The sequence below is a fragment of the Sylvia atricapilla genome, chromosome 1 (assembly GCF_009819655.1).
Source record: "Sylvia atricapilla isolate bSylAtr1 chromosome 1, bSylAtr1.pri, whole genome shotgun sequence".
NCBI classification, from domain to species: Eukaryota; Metazoa; Chordata; class Aves; order Passeriformes; family Sylviidae; genus Sylvia; species Sylvia atricapilla.
Genome location: NC_089140.1, coordinates 85,945,543 through 85,964,076, shown reverse-complemented (window position 1 = coordinate 85,964,076; position 18,534 = coordinate 85,945,543). Strand labels below are relative to the sequence as shown.

Below are 18,534 nucleotides of genomic sequence, written 5' to 3'. Positions count from 1 at the left end.
CTCTTACGGATATTTTTTTCTTCTACACGAGAACAGTTGCAATGTTTTCGGTATCCTGGCTGCACAGGATGTGTCCTGTCAGGTTTCTTGTCAAGCAGGAAGTGGCCACCACTGTGGATGCTGCTTCTTCAGAGCAGTCAGGGAAAATGAGTTATCAGCTTTCATCTGCATGTGTCCATGCAGGAAACCTGGAGCCTCAGATGGAGGCAGGAGGTATCAATATCTAGTCTAAAATTTTCATTTCTCTTTGGTTTTAAAGATACTGGACATTTAAGCTATTTTCATTGACAAAGAAGGATTTAAAATTAAATCAGACACACAAATCAAAAGCATGGCTTCAAAAAAAAGGGCAAGACTAAAACTTCCTGGAGGTCCAATGAGTGAAATGTCTCTCTTTTTCCCCTCTCAGACTGCAACTTGCTATGATGAAAGGCAACCTACTGCAAAATCTTTGGAAGACAACCTTTTGAAACGGGTGGTAAATGAGACGGATGCTGGTTTAGGCTTCATTTTTTCCTGTAATTAACCAATAACTCAAGTGGCAGGATGCTACTAGTGCTGTAACATCCACAGTATCATAAATGGTGCAGACTGGGATTGAACTATTCAGACCTGTAGGTAAAGTAAGTCTGGTCCATCTGTTCCACATAACTTCATGTCAGTTCAGCCAAAGATGATGAATAATCCTAACCCACCCTTCTGAGCAGGAGGGAAATAAAACAAAACAACTTCCAAGATGAGTAACTGTAGTACTACATCATATGATGACATCAGGAAAATCCTGTGCTCACTTTTCAGATCCTGTCCCATGGCCCAATTCCTTGGGACACCCTTGGAGGCCTTGCTGTTCCTATACAAAACCCACCCTAGTAAATGGCAATGTGTCTTTAACACAGCCTGTAATTCCTGTGTAGCAAATTGAAATTATTTGCCTGATGCTTTGCCATGAATGATCTTCCACTGCCAGCAGCTGAACTTGGGCATTCACACAGCATCTCTTCATCAGAAGGGGATGTCAAGGAAACAAGAAGGGAAAATTTTGCAGGCCAGTGATGGAATTCAAAGGATCTCATGATTCTAAGGAAGATTCCCTCAAATCTCTCTATTGCATCCATAGCTATTACTGACATCCATCTGAGCAGTGAATATCTGGAAGCAAACTCACTTTCAGGTGGTCTATCATGTCTTTCTTTCTACAGCACAATCCCTAATGCAAAAGGCTCTACAGCTCCACTTGGGCCTGGAAGAGTGTCCCAAGAAACACCAAACAGGAGAAGAGTGTGTATTTGTGGAAGCTAGGCTGCAGGTGAGAAAGCGAAAAAGAAAAAAATTACCTGAATAGTAAACACTGCAAACCACACAGAGCGACAGTGACATAGAGGAGCAAAAACTATGAAGTAAAATTCTATCTTCTCTTTTTAATAAATATAGTACAACATTTTACTAAATACAATACATGTAATATATATTTAATATATTTTTAATATATTTCATATCTTCAGGAACTAACCTGAACTAAAACACAGACCCCAGGGATTAACAGTTTTGAGGCAGCTCCATGGATTAACAGCCATAGGAGTCTCTTGTCCCACTTTAACTCTTTCTTTTCTACAAGAAAGCCTGTGTCATTTGCAAAGCCTAACTGGGAAAGCAGAAGCATTCAAACAGTAAGTGAGAGAAGTGTTTCCCTCCAAAATCATAACAGTAAGAGGCTTAGACAACCACACTGACATTTAAAGTGCAGTAGAGAAAAATGGCTTCTGAGAGGTTGCTTTAATTTTACTACTGAGCAAAATAAGGAAGCAGTTACACACTGCTGGAAATGAAAAAGACAAAGCATACATTTACTACAGTTGTGTGTCTTCTAATAAGAGGAAATTCAAAAACAAAAGGGGCCAATCTACAAAAATTCCATGCTGGCTGGGGTATTAACAGTGTTTTTTATATTGAACATCACATTCTTGGTTTTTATTAATGTGGTCTTCAAAAAGGGAAAATAGTGGAGAGATAGAGGGGGGCAAACCAGGATGCATCTGAACTCCTTGTTCAATTGCTGTGATCAAAGAGGGTCAGAATATGCGAAGAGAGTACACAGCATGCCCAGATGAGGTTCATTTCAGTGTATCATGGGAGCCAGCTAGAAAACCTCTTGGTATGCTGGAAATTATTCTCAAAAGTCTTTATATGATATAAACTACTCTTAGAGGACTGTGGAGAAAAAGAAGAAGAAAAAAAAAAAAAAAAAAAAAAAAAAAAAGGAAGAAAAAAGAAAGAAGAAAGAAAGCCTTCCTTTTGATCTTGATCTTATGAAAAGTAATTGAGGTCCACACATCTTACCAGACTTCTTCCTTCCTAAGGACAAGTCCTATAACTGAGGAGAACAACATAAAATCTGTGAGGTAACCATGACGAGCCCTGGGCACTAACCTGGTGAGAGGGACCTGAGCTGGTAGCAACTCAGAGGTTCCTTGAGGTGCCTTACATGCTGAATATAGAGCCATCATGTGTCCTTTGGTAGTTTCCATTTTTGATACAGCCTATTTTTTCTGTTGTCCAAGTATATTCAGCTAGTAACTGTTGCTTCAAAGAACAACTATATCTAAATAAAAGAATGGCAAACATTTTTGAGTGATGACGAAAGAACAGATATGGTAACAATTAGTATCAGGTTCAACTTTCACCTACGTATCTGTCTTCACATTTAATCTGTCCCTCTACTCCCTTATGTTCTTCCTCCAGGGCTCTAAAATCCAAATACCAATTTTCCAGATGAGGGACTAAGGCAAAAAGGGATTTGAAAACTGGTTCAAGAAAGTGCCTGGAAGCTGCATTCAGCTTGGGTCTCCCAATGTAAAAACTCTCCCTATCTGGGCCATTCTTCCAGGCTAAGCTACAAGCAAAACACTGCTACATTAACTGCTGTGTTGGCTGAACTGTCTCGGATCTGGTTTACATGACGCTGCAGAAAATGCTGGATACCACTTTCTTTCCTGCAGGCAGAATTCCACTACTGCACTATATATATGGGAACGAGGACAGATACTGATTTAAGAAGAAAATTGGAATGACTTTAAGAGGAAAAATAAAGGCAATGAAGTATATACTAATTCACTTTCTGTTCAAAAAGAGGACACACGGGAAAACAACAGAGGAAGATCAGGCAGCACAATTCTGCAGGAAAAGATAGGTCCTGTACACCTCATAGCAGTGGCTGCAGCGTACACAGCAGATTCAAGTCATACTTTTGGAGGAGTAAGAGATCCTTTCACAGACAAACATTTGAAGAGAGTTTGTGTGGAATTTCTGCTACTTCCATGCTTCAAAATCCTGTAAAAAGGATCTACACCAATTGTGCGATTCTCAAAAACCTTTAATAACAATTCAATAATCATCAAAATAGAGGTGAGTGGAAGGAGTAACTTGGCAACGAAGTTACAAAGTTCACAACAAACAGTTTGAGAAATTAAGTGATTAACAAAAACATCCTATCCACATCTTAAGAATTAATTGAACTTTGGTTGTCACAGAACAGATATCATAGTGTATTGAGATAAATACGTAAACTGAGCCCAAAACTCTGTTAAAATAAGGATGGAATACATGCATTCTTCAAATCTGATGGAATAAGTAAAAATTAACCATAATGCCTTTTCTTTTACAGTCATAAAATCCCAGAAGGTTACACCTACTCAAGAATGCAAAAGGTTGACCACCTCCTTTCTCCTATAGGAGAGGAGTTGTCTCAGCACCACCACTGCAGCCCTCCACCCCCATATGCTGCTTTTTACAGGTAGAATAGACAAAAGCTCTGCTAGAAGTTCAAGACACTTAATTTTAAGTGTCCAGGAGATCTGGATGACAGGTTTGTTTCTTATACTGGTCTCACCACAGGGTTCAGATGAGGTACTGATACTTTGTTGAAACATATCCATTCACAATGGTACATTTTCACAGAACCACAGAATAGTCTGAATTGGATGGGACCCACCAGGACTGTGAAGTCCATCTATTAAATGAATGACCAATTCAAGGATGGAATTGGTGCTATTAAAACTGTGCTGTAATCAACTGAGCCAATCTCAGGGCATTTTCTTTCACAGAGATCTATATCCTGTACCACACATGCCACTCAAATGGTCCTGCCAGTGACGGCAAGAAATGACTGAGCACAGAGGGTATTTGCCAGCATTTTACAAATGCTCATTTTAACTAATAAATAGATTAAGAAAACTTTATCACTTGATCTTCATTAAAGGTCTGAGATAACAAATTTGAGTTTGGTGACATTTCAATGACTGCACCAGAAGAGGTTTCCTTGCTCCCCCAGCTAAACTTTCTAATAGCTGACATGCCTTCTTGCCAAGCACCACAGCCACTATCAAAAAAGGTATGTTACTATAATAACTAAGAGCAAGAAGACCAGAAAATGGACAACCCTGGAAACTGAAGCATTATGCACCAGAATTCATGAAACAGTGTTCCCAGAAAAGGTACAGATGCAATTGTTTACTCAAATTTTAAAACACCCCTGAAAATGCAGCTTATTAGAATCCTGAGTTAGAACTATTAATATTTCTACCCTGGAAAATGGTAACACAGCTGTCCCAAAAAGTTTGCGTAATGACCACAATGTGCTTTATACTGGCCAAGTTGATTGCTGAATTTAAATATGCATAAAAATCACGTGTGCATACTATACCATAATCCTGAATTATAACTAGCGTCTTTTTATCCTTAGAGCAACTCCCTTTTATTTCTTCATTCTGTTTCACCTGACAACTTTTTTTTTTCATTTATTCATTTATTTATTTATTTATTAATCAGGCAACTGATTTTATTGTCAAAGACATTTTCCACTGGCACCTTCAAGCATGCTGGAAAAAGCAGGCTCCATTTTCTTTAGTCTCAGTCCTCAATACAGACAAACTTTCCAACTGCACCTTCTCTTTTCATAGCAATGCTGGACATAATGCTTGCTAGAAAACACTAGGAGCTAATAGCAGATACAGATGTTACTTTAATATATATTAACTACCTCATTAATTAATTAATCCATTATCCAATTAATATAGATATGAAGAGCTAGGGTGTGAAGCACAGCACTTTGCTCACAAATGTGAATGGTAACAGGTCTGTTACCAATGCAACACTGAGTTACTGTAGTGAGGGAGATCAAGGCAATTCTAACAGCTAGCACTGACTTTAGGGTTGTTTTTCAGTTTTTACCCCACCTAATTCTAGTATAACTCTCACTTTTTTCTCTCTTCTTTCCTTTTTCTCACAAAAAGAAATTTGTACATCTGCACAGATGCATGGTATTTTTTGGGAATAGTTGGACATATATCACTCCTCTCTAACCCAACACTTTCTTAAACAGTTTTGAACAGATGAGGCTGAGTGAAAAGTCGGGTCTGAGCATTTGCCACATTGTTGGCAGTTAATCATTACATTTTCTCATTCCCCACTTCAAATGAGTTGAAATTAGATCTCTGATGTCTTGTGAGGGAACTGTATGTTTTCTAGTATCTCCTTAATCTACAAGAGTTCACTCTGAACAAAGAAAAAAAGAAGTGTATTCATCCCTTCAAAATACTCATACGTGAATGCAACAGATGGAGCTACAGGAATAGTTAGTGCTGCAGGACTCAACAACTTTTATGTTTGATGGAAGGACTTTGAAATCTACCTACAAATGTTTGGTAAAGAGCAGCAGCAGTCACAGCAGTCCGTCTGATGAGCTGGAGAGACCAAAGCAAGTGCTTAACACAGTCTGTGCTGACTAGTGTATCCTATTCCAAGTTTATTGCAACATCCTGATCCTTATCTTCAAAGCACTAATTAAATACAATTCAAAATAAACTCAGTTCATGCAACAGTGCTGATCCAGTTTCTGAGTGAAAGAAGAAGAAAGCTCTCTGGCGGCCTGGGTGAGCATAGGCTCAAGACCTCGAAAGGTAGGAAATAGGAAAGTTCCTGTAAAGCCAGGTCTCTCCCTTCCATTGCCATTTTCATAACAACAGTTCAATGACCAAATGCACAGTAGATCAACTGTAAGAAGCAGCTGCTAAGCTGAGATGAATGTTCAGAGTTTCAGTGAACACAAAGCAGTTGTACCTGTTCAACAGAGCTCAAGATCTCGAGTGCAGGGCAGCCCATGGGTAAGACTGCAACAATTTTAGGCTTTGAGGAGAGATCTCAGTGTTGCTCTGAGCCCTTCCAGGAAGCAAAGGAGCCAGAAAGCCTGTAAGACTGATACCCAGCCAACACTTCTACCCAGTCTAGGCCTGAAAACAGCAAAACTAGAGGCTTCTCAGAGCTGTGGCTGGAAGTAAGAGAGCAATGATGCAATCTAAATACCCTGTTGTATGGGGCATCTCATTTGTCAGAAGCTGCAGGAAGGTTTGTTAACCATCAGGGCAGCAGATTGGGAAGAAAACATGTAAAATTCATCACAGCAGGTATCCAAGCTGTATGATTTTTTCCTGGATTCCTAATTCTTTTAGCTAGCCACAGTTCCTAGATCATCTTCCAAACACATTGAGAATAGCACAGGACAATTCTACAGCACAATCTCCTGCTCAAAAAAATCAGGCATATGAATAGACTATCTATACACACAATTATTTTTCAAAATATATGGCTAGAAAATTGAATGAGATCCAAATACTTAGTATTTCCAAGATTCTCAACAATAGGATATACCATCCAGGTTGGCCGTGATTTCGTTCAGCATGCTTTAGGGATTGGTACTACTAATTCTACTATTTTGATTTTATCTGTTAAGCCCCTTAGAATTTGCAACCTTCTCCATTGCTACAAACCAATTTTTGATACTTATTTGAAGACCCGCTTTAAAATCCAGTTGCATAAGATTGGGTGAGAAATTTCTTGAGGAAAAGATCAATTTATGGTATTCTCAACTTTGCTTGTCTCCAGTGTAGCCCAGGCATAAATGACTTGTGAAATGGAGACTGATTTAGTCAAGCTTTTCAACTGAGTATTTACCTCCACATGCCTTGTAAGATTCATTTGTTAAAAAAAAAAAAAAAAAAAAAAAAAAAAAATTAGAGTTTTTGTGAATAAGAATATTATTTCTCTCAACATTTTCATGAAATGACTACCAACCATGTGCATGCTTTAACCCACCCCTGGCACCATAAAGAAAAAGCATTCCCTAATCGACATGTTTGAAACCAGGTTGATGGGGCCCTGAGAAACCTGGTCTAGTGAAAGGTGTCCCTGCACAAGGCAGGGGGAGTCTGGAACTAAATGATCTTTATGAACACTCCCGGTGCAAACTGGTTCTATGGTTCTATGATTCTGTGACTTTTCTTTTGCAATCAACAAATTTCCACACTAAAACTACATTGTTCTATCTGAATGTGTTGGGTTTTGCTTTTCCTTTTGCTTTGAAATAGGTTTTTTTGCTTCTTTCTGATAGAATTACGTTTTTAAGCATTCAAAAAGTAGTTTCTTCAATACCAAAGGAAGCAAAAAGTTCACAGAAGGCACAGGGAACAACTTGATAGTTAAAGTTTGTAGTTAACTTTGCAATCTAGGACTCAGACAGAGGCAAAGTAGGGAAAAAAAATTAAAACAAGATGTGAGATAGGAATCTTTAATCAACCTCGTTGTATCAGCCTGGGCCCAGCATTCCATCCTGTCTTCTGAGGTTACCCAGCACCACTTTGAAAATGGATTATTTTCCACTGAAAAGAATGCCAAAAAGGGGCTTTAGCTCCCCTGGGGGAAATTAGAACAGCCTGGATCATCAAATGGGAAAAAATAATCATTATCAGGAGCAGTCAGAAACAGGGAAAGAAAAGGTGAAACTAAACTCAGATTTTGGACCACTTTATGCCTTAGAAGTGGCTTTGAAATGGATTGGCAAAAGCTTGTGGACTTGTGACGCAAAGAAACGGTTGCTTCTTTAGATATAAATGCCTATGTTTTTTCCAAGATGTTTGGTCCAGAAATGTATTTTTTGTAAACAGTGAACTAGTCTTGCAGAACTTAAAGCATTAATAAAATACAGCCTCAGGTTGTGAGATCCCATCCTCCTTGTTTTCTCTCTTCAGTCCACCACTGCTTATGCTGTTGAGCTGAAAGTTGTCCTCGGTCCTCAGCTGAAAAAGGATTTTTTTGTCTACCTACTCTGTGAAGAGAGCTTACTAACACTTAATATGAGGCTCACAACTACACCTAAGCAGCACAGAGTCTGCAAATATGAAAGCTAAAGCTTAAGGCATCATCATATCATTGACAGGTTAGTTTCAAGAAAAAAAAAAAAAAAAAAGGAGATAAAAATTAAGGAGCAATTCTGAAAGCACTGTTAACTAACATTCAATTACTTCTAGTTTTTGTTTTCTAAGAACCAAACTCTCCTGCACAAACGTCACATGCTAGCACCAAACACTAAAAGAAAACTTGGTTGACACCAGTATTTCCGATTTACATAATTCGTAGCTTATATAAGATGGTTAGAGCCTTGGCCCTCTTTTGCATGCCTGCAGCAGCTCACTGCTGACCTCAGTTATGTATTAAAGTTATCTGGAAGCCAACAGCATGTAACCATACACCCATAATTGAGTACATACTTGAATGCTTTGTCAAACAGGGAACCACTGATGAATTGCTGCCCATACAACTAATGATTAAATAGTAGTAATGTACATTTACATTGGGATCATGCTGCTAATGTTTTATGCCAGGGATGTATCAGCCTCTGATGATTGGAAAGCAGACTACAAGCAGCCTGTGAAAGGCTCCTGCCACACACTGGTGTGGTCACTTATGGTTGGACACATCTTGCGAAGGACCAGCAGTGGGCCCAAGAGTCTGGGATGTGCCAATAATGCTCTTATCTCCACATAATATCACTAAAAGATGGTACTGCTACCATCACACTTCCAATCTAGTGCCTATATAATACCAATCTGCAACAGAAGGTCCTTTCTGTGCCACAGCAAACAAGTCAAGTAAGATTAAGTTTCTACCTGCTTTTCAGTTCTTCACCCTTACACAGCTGGTGCCTCTGAACTGGTACAATGACAACAGCATCAGTGCAGTCACACCACTGGAATTCTACCTGCCCCCTAATAACTTTATTCAGAGCAAACTTATATAACAGTACTAAAACTATCAGCAACCCTGATAATTCATGAATATAAGCATTCATTGATGCTTAGAAGGGCAAAACTGCAGCAGAATTAGCAATGGTAAGGAATACGATGGCAACAATCTGGGGAGGTTTTCAGTAAATTGTTTATAGTCCTTCTTTCACACTAATTTAAATTTTTATTTCCCATGTCTTTCCCCCACCCCATTACAGAAGTATTGTTGGGTGCATAAAGTGATCTTGGAGCTGGGTACCAAAATCACAGCTGTTGCAATGTTGAGCATGCCAGCCCCCGAGGCGCTCTGCTGAACTTGTTTGATGCAACAATCCACTGCTCAAAGTAAGCAAGGGTGACTGAGGCAGCAGCCCCTTGCAAACAGAGCAGAGCAAGCAGCAGTGAAAGGGCAAGACTACACATTTTGATTAAAAAAAAGTAAAATATCTGTGGAACAGATTCAACAACCTCCACCGCTAAGTATATTAAACCCAGTCAGAGCTTGTGAGAAGGCAAGAAACCATGTGTCACAGCTGTGGCAGCTGAATAACTATATTCCTCCTGCATCCTATTAGAGGGATTTGTCCCAAGACTTAATTGGCAGTTTCACTATTCCTTTTTTGCTCAGCAATGTTAACATATTTTCATCATCTTCACTGTGGAAAAGGCACCAGCATAGCAGGGCTGAAAATCAGACTGTAGGTGCATTGTGAATTCCAGGGCTTAATTTTTCACAGAAAGTCAAAACCACCTTTAGGTGAATAAAGCAGCTGTCCCACCACACTGACAGTAAGCCTGCCATACCTTTGGTTAACTTCTGGCACACAGACAGGGACTTAGATCTCCTCCAAGACAGTCGAAGAATAATGAAAAAGCAACTTTGATGCTACCTGAAACCAAACTATTCAAAGCACATTGCCTGCATTCCTCAACTGCAGGCACTGAGCCAGGACATGGAGATAATCATTCAGGCTGCCGATGGGGGAGGGAGAAAGGAGCTTAAGGACCCAAGAGCTGAAGTACTCAGGGCAAGAAAATCTAGAAAGAATTTAATCTGCGAGGTAGCAGTACAGTCATGTTTCTCTCCCATTCCACTCCCAGTATGTGCTTTAGAGAATTAAAATAGTCACGGACATGGCAGTATTTTTGTTTCTTTTTTGCTCTTTTATCTGTTCCATAGGAAATAAGGATCTATATGAAGCAAAAGGTTTCTCTCTCATCTCACATTGCTTTTCCAACTGTGGCAACATCCCCTGTTTCAGAAGGACAGATGGCTCAGAGTAATGCCTAGACAACAGTGAAACATTTTACACAGGGGAAGTTTCTCCTTATCTTTTCCCAATCTTGAAAAGCCTGACATTTGGTAACTGTAATTAACTTACTTTTACTTATCTACCAATATAGGTATGTCAACTCATGATAAATCAGTTCTTTCAATATTGCAGCATCTATTCTTTGACTTGACAATCTGTTGCAGCAGTGAAGTTTGCACATTGTAGAAAAAAATCTAGTTAAAAAAGGACCCCTGGGACATGGAGCTCTTTCTTGTGTTATGACAGCTATCAGAAGAAAAGGGGAGAGCAGCAGCCTTTCTATGTCACTACAGCACCCAACAGCAACTATCTGTAACTCAAACAGTTGAAACATTCCTGGAAATTTCTTAGTAACTATAACTATGGATTCAGCTCTACCAATTACAGCAACTTTTGAGTTGCAAACTTCAGCTACCATACTCTGTTCCAGCTATTCTGTCGTACATATTTATCAATGTACAGGTCTGCATGGTAAGAGCAGCAGCAGCCCCTGGCAGGCCTTAATAAGCTTCCCAGAGCTTATTAGGAGATCCAACAGGCTGGAGAAGGGTTTACTTGAGGGTTTACCGATCCTATGGCCCCTCAGGATGGCGTGTCAGTAGATTCTGTGTTCTGCTTGCTTTTCAAATTACAGCAAAGATGACTTTAAAAGGAGACTGTGCACGATATAAATCACTATTCCACTGGAGAAGACCTACCCAAGCCACACATATTCCAGCTTTCAGCTTTTGTCTCAACTCATAGGGACCAACAAAGAATACCCTGTAGGCAGGTACCAGACTTTGCCTTCTAGCACTCTGCAGGCAAAAGAAGGCTTGACACTTGGAAGCATTTCTTTGCTGAGAGGGTGGACAAACACTGGAAGAGGCTTACTGGAGAGGTGGGCAAAGTCCAAACCTGTCAGTGTTTCAGTAGTATTTGGACAATGACTTTCATAAAGTGAAGCTGTCAGGCATTTGGCCTAGATGATTGTTGTAGGTAGCTTCCAAGGGAACTCGTGTATTCTAGTTTCGGAGGGAGGTCACTCTGAACTGTCTTCTCCCAATGCCCAGCACAGCTCAGCACTGTAGAATAGGTAGAGAGCTTCCAAAGAATGCCTAGGGAACTGCAACTACAAACCCAAAACATTTTCTCCATGGTTAAGTGCAATGGCAGCAGACAGTAACAAGGGCATCTTTGTTTTTAAGGGGAAGAGTATGTACTGACGAAAGAGTACAAAAACAGTAGGAAAGAATAGCTCAGTGTGACCTGCTTTCCACACAGAATATTATGGAATATTTTAGAGACTAACACACGTCTACTTATACCCTAAACCCATAAATGAAATAAAATGCATTAAAAGAACACCAAAACCATATAAAATGAGAATTTTTGAGAGTCTTACCTTTGAGCCAATAAGTGTGTACAGCCATTGGATGGTTTCGTTATGATTTATCACTCCATTCATGCCATCGACATAAAGCATTATCTGGCCCAAAGCTATTGCAAAGAAAAGAGAGAAAACATAATCAGAGCTGGTGAATTATTTTTATATTTCTAAGCACTGCTGACAATTTTCTCTAAGCAGGGTTTACCAGAGATGTGGGGAGCTCAACTAATGAAAGATCCTGGGCAAAACTGTGCTGGATGAAATCCTGGGCAACTGCACTAACTTTACTGACTTAATCTGAAAATATAAGTGTAAATTTCATCCAAAGACAAGCCCAAGCAGTTGTTTCTTCCCAGAAGATGCCATATTTTATGCTCCCAAAATCTGCAAACAGTCCTCTACATACTACTTACTGTCACAATGGTTCCTTCAGCTACAGTGCTTTCTACATCGTGAGCCAAGACTTCCACCATTTGTTTCAGCACCATATATAATGTTTGGAATTAGTATATTTGGATTGACAGTTTCAGTGAATTCCAGTGATATGAAATTAAAGCTGAGCAATTAACATCAATGAGGACATCAACTATTCACTACTGCACAGTGCTCTCTTGAAAAGAAATTCTACATTTTAGTAGGAAAATACAAAAAACCAGAGCATGGTTATAACAAGGAAGCATTTTTATTAATTTATCCTAAACTTTTACAATAGCATTACAAAATATACTAGTAAAATACTTCATAACAGTGATTCCATAGTTTGCAATCCTGATAATATGAGACTTTTTAGAGACAACAGACATTAAATCTTTTCTGACTGATAAGGATGGACATTTTTTGTAAGGATTATGAAAAGTGAATTAGTACAATTCATCTAACATCTTCAAAAGTTTCCACTGTTAGATCTTCTGCTTTATAGCAGGAGATCAAAGCACAGTGGGATGAAAAAGAAATCACTGATGTAACACTTTTTAGCACAACCCGTTGGCATAACAACTCAATTATTTAATGCACAGCTTGATGAGCCCCTAGTACACCGCTTTATGGGGGGGAAAAGGAAAAAAAACACCCACAGGGTGAGGAAAATTATGACACTATTAATCTTCCAAACACATTCTGAATGTTTGCTAACTTTTGCACAGGTTGAACACAGCACAGCGTCCTTTACCTTGAGGGTAGATTTTCAAAGGCATGAATGCTAGGCAAGCATTTAGGTACCCCTATAGCCAAATAGCTAACAGTCATTTTAACACAGTCTCCTCCTTTTTTCCTTTGGTCTAGCTGGTCAATTTACAGATAAAAACCTGAGGTACTATTTTTACATACTTATATTCTTTATCTAATCTGTGACACGAAGCTAGAAGGAAAGGCACACTGAATGAATGCCACACAATCAATGAAGACTGAGAAAAAGCAAGCAAGAGAGCTCTGGCACAGAGATAACAAGTCGCTTAGGCAGGCACTGCCACTGGGGCATGCCAGGCACTCTCTGCTCCTCCTCTCCAGGAAGCAATCAGTCACCACCCTCTGAAGACATGTCTCTCAGGTGAATAAAATCAGGTAGTAGGGACAGGCCCGAGTGATAGGGTAAAATAAAAGATGTAAGTCAGCCAGTAAAAAGAGATACAAATTACACTGCCTGAATAAATGGCTGCTTTGAAGCATTTCGTTGCAGGTAGAGGAAATGCTCCTATCCCAGCAGTAATCAGAGAAAGTTCTTAATTCTTGTTTTTACTTCCTTTCAATGCTAAAAAAGATTTGGCACTGGATCAGGATGAGATCCAGTCATGATAAGGTCAACAAATCCATTTTTTTTCCCCTTGCAAATTCTTTGGTTGGGGGTGAAGGGCTTTACGTTGAATTTGAAACAAATGTGAAACAAATTTTACTCTTGGAGCATGTTTTCCAAATTAATATAGAAATCAAAGACAGCAAAAGTTTGCTTTAAAAAACATGTACACAATACAAAACTACTCCACTGCTTATACTTAAGACTAATTAGACAGGATGCCTAAGTGAGATCTGGCATACATTTGTTTTCAGCCGCTTAGATGTGACTCTTCATAAGAGCAATATGTTAAGGCATATTAGTAGACCTTAGAAAAAAGCCAAAAAACATTTTAGGGATTCTTGAAAACACAAGAGAAAACCCACTCCCATTGCTGCTTGAACTAGTGGCCAGTAAGTTTCATGGGGTAACGAATTACAAACAACACCATGAAATGACCAAGATGAAAACAGTTATGTGTCCGCAACCACATCACATCTCCAGTAGCACCAATGAAGCTCTCAGCTGCTGCCACATCTTGGCGTGGACCTTCATACTGCTATTTTCTGTCTTCAGGGGTCAGAAAAATGAGACAAGATGGGTACGGTTGAGAAGAAATCTGTTTTCATTAAGAGGTAGAGTAAGATAAGGAGAATCTGTATGCTTTTGTACAAAGCTGATGCCCCAGAAACTCTTAGGAAAAGAAGGCCACAAGAAGATCTAAAAGAAGAAGAATGACGGTTTTCATACCCCATCAAGTGTCTGTGATAAGGAGGAAAAGGTATTTCCTTTACCATAACCACGCCATACAGCCAAAATGGAAGACACACCAAAAACACCAGTGGAGGAGCAGGCTGGTGACTGGAGGTCCTTGGGCCCTCCCAGGCCTAGGTCTGCTTGAGTAAGACACAGCAGTTTGGCACTAAATGGGGACTGACAGAGGACACTTTACATTCTTTGAAGTTTTTCTACCCATCTGCTGTCTCACCTCCCAATCCACAACCGTGGCTCTGCTGAAACAGCTGTGGCTGAAGCAAAGCTACATGCACCCAGCATGCCCAGACATCCACCACCACCATCCAGGGCCCTGACAAGGGAGGGCAGCCTCATCTGCAAGGCAGTTCAGAAGGCCAATCTAGTCCAAAATAATTTAAATTCACAGTTGTATGTGCCTTTAACCAAAGTTGTGTTTTTTTTTTTCTTTAGCAAAAAACGAGGAGGCTATTTAATCCATTTAATCCCATCCCTCAGCTAACTGGAATTCTTTTTGGAAGGATATCAACAACTTACTTGTATTAGGAAAGTTTACTGTTGTGCAACAAGGAACTGGGAGAGGCGAGTTTAAATACGAAGCAAACCTAATTTGGAATTTCTTTGTTCCCACTACCCTTGTCAAATCCTTAATCTTATGTGAAAGTAGTGTGCGACTTTACCCGTAACTATTTTCAAGTGGAAAATTGCTAGATTTCTTAGGAAAGGCTTAGGGTAGAAAGGGCAGACCAACCAGAAAGCTCAGAGATTTCTGTGAAATAAGGGCTTTAAGAAAGCCTCTAAAAACTTGCCAGTATTGGCACTGATACTCTCCTGGGATATAAAGTTAACAGGACAAAAGAGGAAAAGCTCTAGCACAAAACATCATTACAATGAACATCACTTTAAGTTAGTCTGTTTTTCCCACCCAGACTGGAAAAAGTTTCAAAGCTGTTCCTTGCCCATGCACACACACTTGCTTCTCTAGTCTGCTCTGCTTCAGTTTTACCAAAAGACTGACTTAGAGAAAACACAATCACTGAATGAGCAGAAGACTGATTTTCTTACAATTTCTAATGAGTCAAACCCCTACTCATCATGTCAAGAATTATGGCAGAGATGTATCTTGTGATTGCATTTGTTTCCATCAGAATAAGCAAATGTACAGTGTGAAGCAGGCCAAAGACAGACATTGTCACTACAGGTTTCAGCTCCCAAGAAAGCTTCTGGCCCAAGTTCATCAGACAGTTCATACCCATCAGCTGTGGTGTACATCATGTGCTGTGTTCAACTACAGGCAGGTGTGCACAACAGACAGAACAGTGATGAAACTAAAGGGGAAGAACCAGCTGCTAAAATTCATCTTTTCATTGCTAGCTAAAATCTTATCATCATCCATGAGAAGGCAAGGGTCTGTGTGATTGCATTCATTCCATTTGAAAACTGATTGCTAATTTGCTCAGGGTATGCTATCCTGGGCACCAAAAAGGAGTACTCCATCAAAGCAAACATCCTGATGAAGAAAATCTCCATCTACGTCTAGTGAGGGATCCCGGAAGGAGATAATACAGTTACCTAATACACTACTACAAAGCACTAGGTGGTAATTCTGAAGAAAACAGCCACACTTCAAACTTCTTTCTTGGTGTTTCCTCATTAAAGAGAGGCAAGATCCGAGGTACCAAGTGGGACCATCTTGAACACAAAACCTCCAACTCAGCTCAGCCCTGATATGCTGGATGTCAGGAGCTGCTACTTTTACTTGTAGCACATTCCCAACATGCTATAATGCACACCCTCGGATCAGAGCTTATTGTCTCTATAATATCCAAGGATATTTAATTTCCCTAATGACAAATCATTATTAAATACAACCTCTGTACCATCCAGCTATTTAAAAATTAGCAAAATCACAGCAGAGCTCCTTCTTCTAAGAGGGGACATCAGAGAAAACAGATGACCGGACTCTTCATGCTTCTGAAAATGATCTTACAAAGCAACACTGCAGTTAAACCTCAAGACTCACACTCAGTCCACAGGGCTAGAACCACCTAAAAATTTGTATGTTTGGGTGTTGGTGTTTTTTTCCTTTGTTACTATTTGTATGGGTTGGTTTTAGCATCAGTGAAAAATCTGCTATTTATAAAGCTATTTATTTACTATTGTTGAAACTATATGTAATGTCATCTAGAAACTAAAAACAATCTTGTTCCTAGCCACAAATGCATGAATATTTTGTTTCTTATCAAAGTTTTTTAAATCCCACCTATTTTCTTAATTTCGTATTTTTGACCTCTGTTCATTTGTTCTATTACAACACACATCATGGTTGAAACAGGCTAATTAATTTTCAGAACTCCCATATTAACCATGGGCTGAATTTCTATTAAACAAGAACTGAACTATCTCAGAAAAAATCATATTGCAGAACTAGTGCTATGAACCAGAGCTGCAAAGACAATTCTGAATAGATGTCAATGTATTACTTTGCTATTACACTTCAGAAGTTCTCATGGTCAACACTACTTTAACCTTTTAGTCCTATGCACTTTGGGAACTTCTGCAAGCTAGTTTCAGACCTAACTATTCAAAGTTCAAATTTTTTGCAGAGACAGGGAGTTTCCAGCTCAAACTTAATCTTCATTTTTTCCCTCTGTCTGTTTTACAGAAAATACACAGAGAAACCACAAATCCACCACCACAGAAACATTCTACAGAGAATTTTTCTCCTCTCCATGTTTCCTCTGTCACCCATTTCCTCTGTTGTTTTTGCCTTTAAAACAAGACACAGAGCAAAATAAAAGGGGATACAGCACCCTCAATCAGCTGGCATGCTTCATCAAAAGTTGATCCTTTACACACACCATGAAACACCTGTGGCAGTGCAGAGTCCCCACCAGAGACAAGGCAGGTCCTCTTTCAGTATTTCTTTTGTGCTATTTTAAAAAAAATTTACTTGAGTGCAAAGAACAAATGGACTCTCACTTGACTCTGCCAGTAGGTAAACTACTGAAATCCTTTTTTATACAAACTAAAGCCTAGTTTACATATATGCATTATAAAAGATTTGCATGGTTACCCATGATTGTTTTAATCATTATTTTATGTCGCAGCACCCCAGCTTTAAAGGCACTGTTCTAGCATGTTTTACAAGATTAATAACACAGCAATGTAAAATCAACTGGGTACAGCTTATATAGCAATAGATAAAACATTTCCTCATGAAGAAGAAATATGTAATTAAAATACCTTATTAATAAGTAAGCAAATATAGCTGAGAATTGGACTGCTATTTTGCATGCTGACTAAAAAGCATGGAAGAATGAAGAAAATGGAAAGACAGAAAGAAACAAGACAAAAGGAAGAATTAAGGAAGGAAGAAGATGGGAGAAGGGGGAAAAAAAGACAAAAGAAAAGAAGAATATGAAAGGCTGACTAGATGGTTTTAAAAGATGCTTATTCATCCTCAATGCTTCATGAAGCAAAACACATTTGGAAAAAGAGATGTGTGGTAGCCTGTAGTTAAGATGACATATATGGAGATATAGAGCTGAATTAAGGCAGCTGCTTCCTAATGGAGTTAATACTGGCTGTAACACTGAATAATCTTCATCCAATATATTTGAAGTTATATATTTTTCCCAAGAACTAAGGGGGGGTTTTTTTGAGTTCTAAAGCATTTTCTGAGGAGACTTCCTCATTGGCTCTCAGAACTTGAATTCTGAGGGAGCAGGACATGATGACGAGGTTGTTAGGTTTTCTTGTGAAGTTGAGCTATTCTGCAAAAGTATCAAACACAGCAGGACATTGCCCATGTAAATACTGAAGACTTATCTCCAATGGACTTACCTCATCTCCCAACTATGGCTTCTTGCACTGAGTACTGATGCTGCAGCCAGCAAGAAGTGGTTTGGTTTCAGGGCAGAAATTAGAATCTGTTTCAGTATTAGGTACCTTTTCTTATCTTTAAATGTATTTTAACTTTTTTATAATGGATTCATCATGCTAGAGGCTGCCTAGCCCAACCTTTTGCTCAAACTAGGGAAATCCAGAGCAGGTTGTGCTTGATTCTGTACATTTGGATATTGAATATAGCTCCAGGTAGCTGCTCAGCCTCTCTGGGCAACCAGTGCTGCCAGTGACTGCCAGTGCTCAGTCATTCTCACAGGATTTTTCCATTAATTTTTAAAGTTAAAATCAAATTTCCTTTATTTCAGCTAG

At 39.2% G+C, this 18,534-nt stretch overlaps 1 protein-coding gene across 5 annotated transcripts in view; it reads right to left on the bottom strand.

Moving 5' to 3' along the window:
• The window catches only part of FHOD3 (formin homology 2 domain containing 3), a 368,131-nt gene that overhangs the window by 139,998 nt on the left and 209,599 nt on the right, over positions 1–18,534 (bottom strand). For all 5 annotated transcript variants that reach the window (XM_066327035.1, XM_066326999.1, XM_066327008.1 and 2 more), the window contains exon 6: positions 11,811–11,905. In XM_066327035.1, the coding sequence (XP_066183132.1) occupies positions 11,811–11,905 (95 nt within the window). The remainder of the gene's footprint in view (positions 1–11,810; positions 11,906–18,534) is intronic.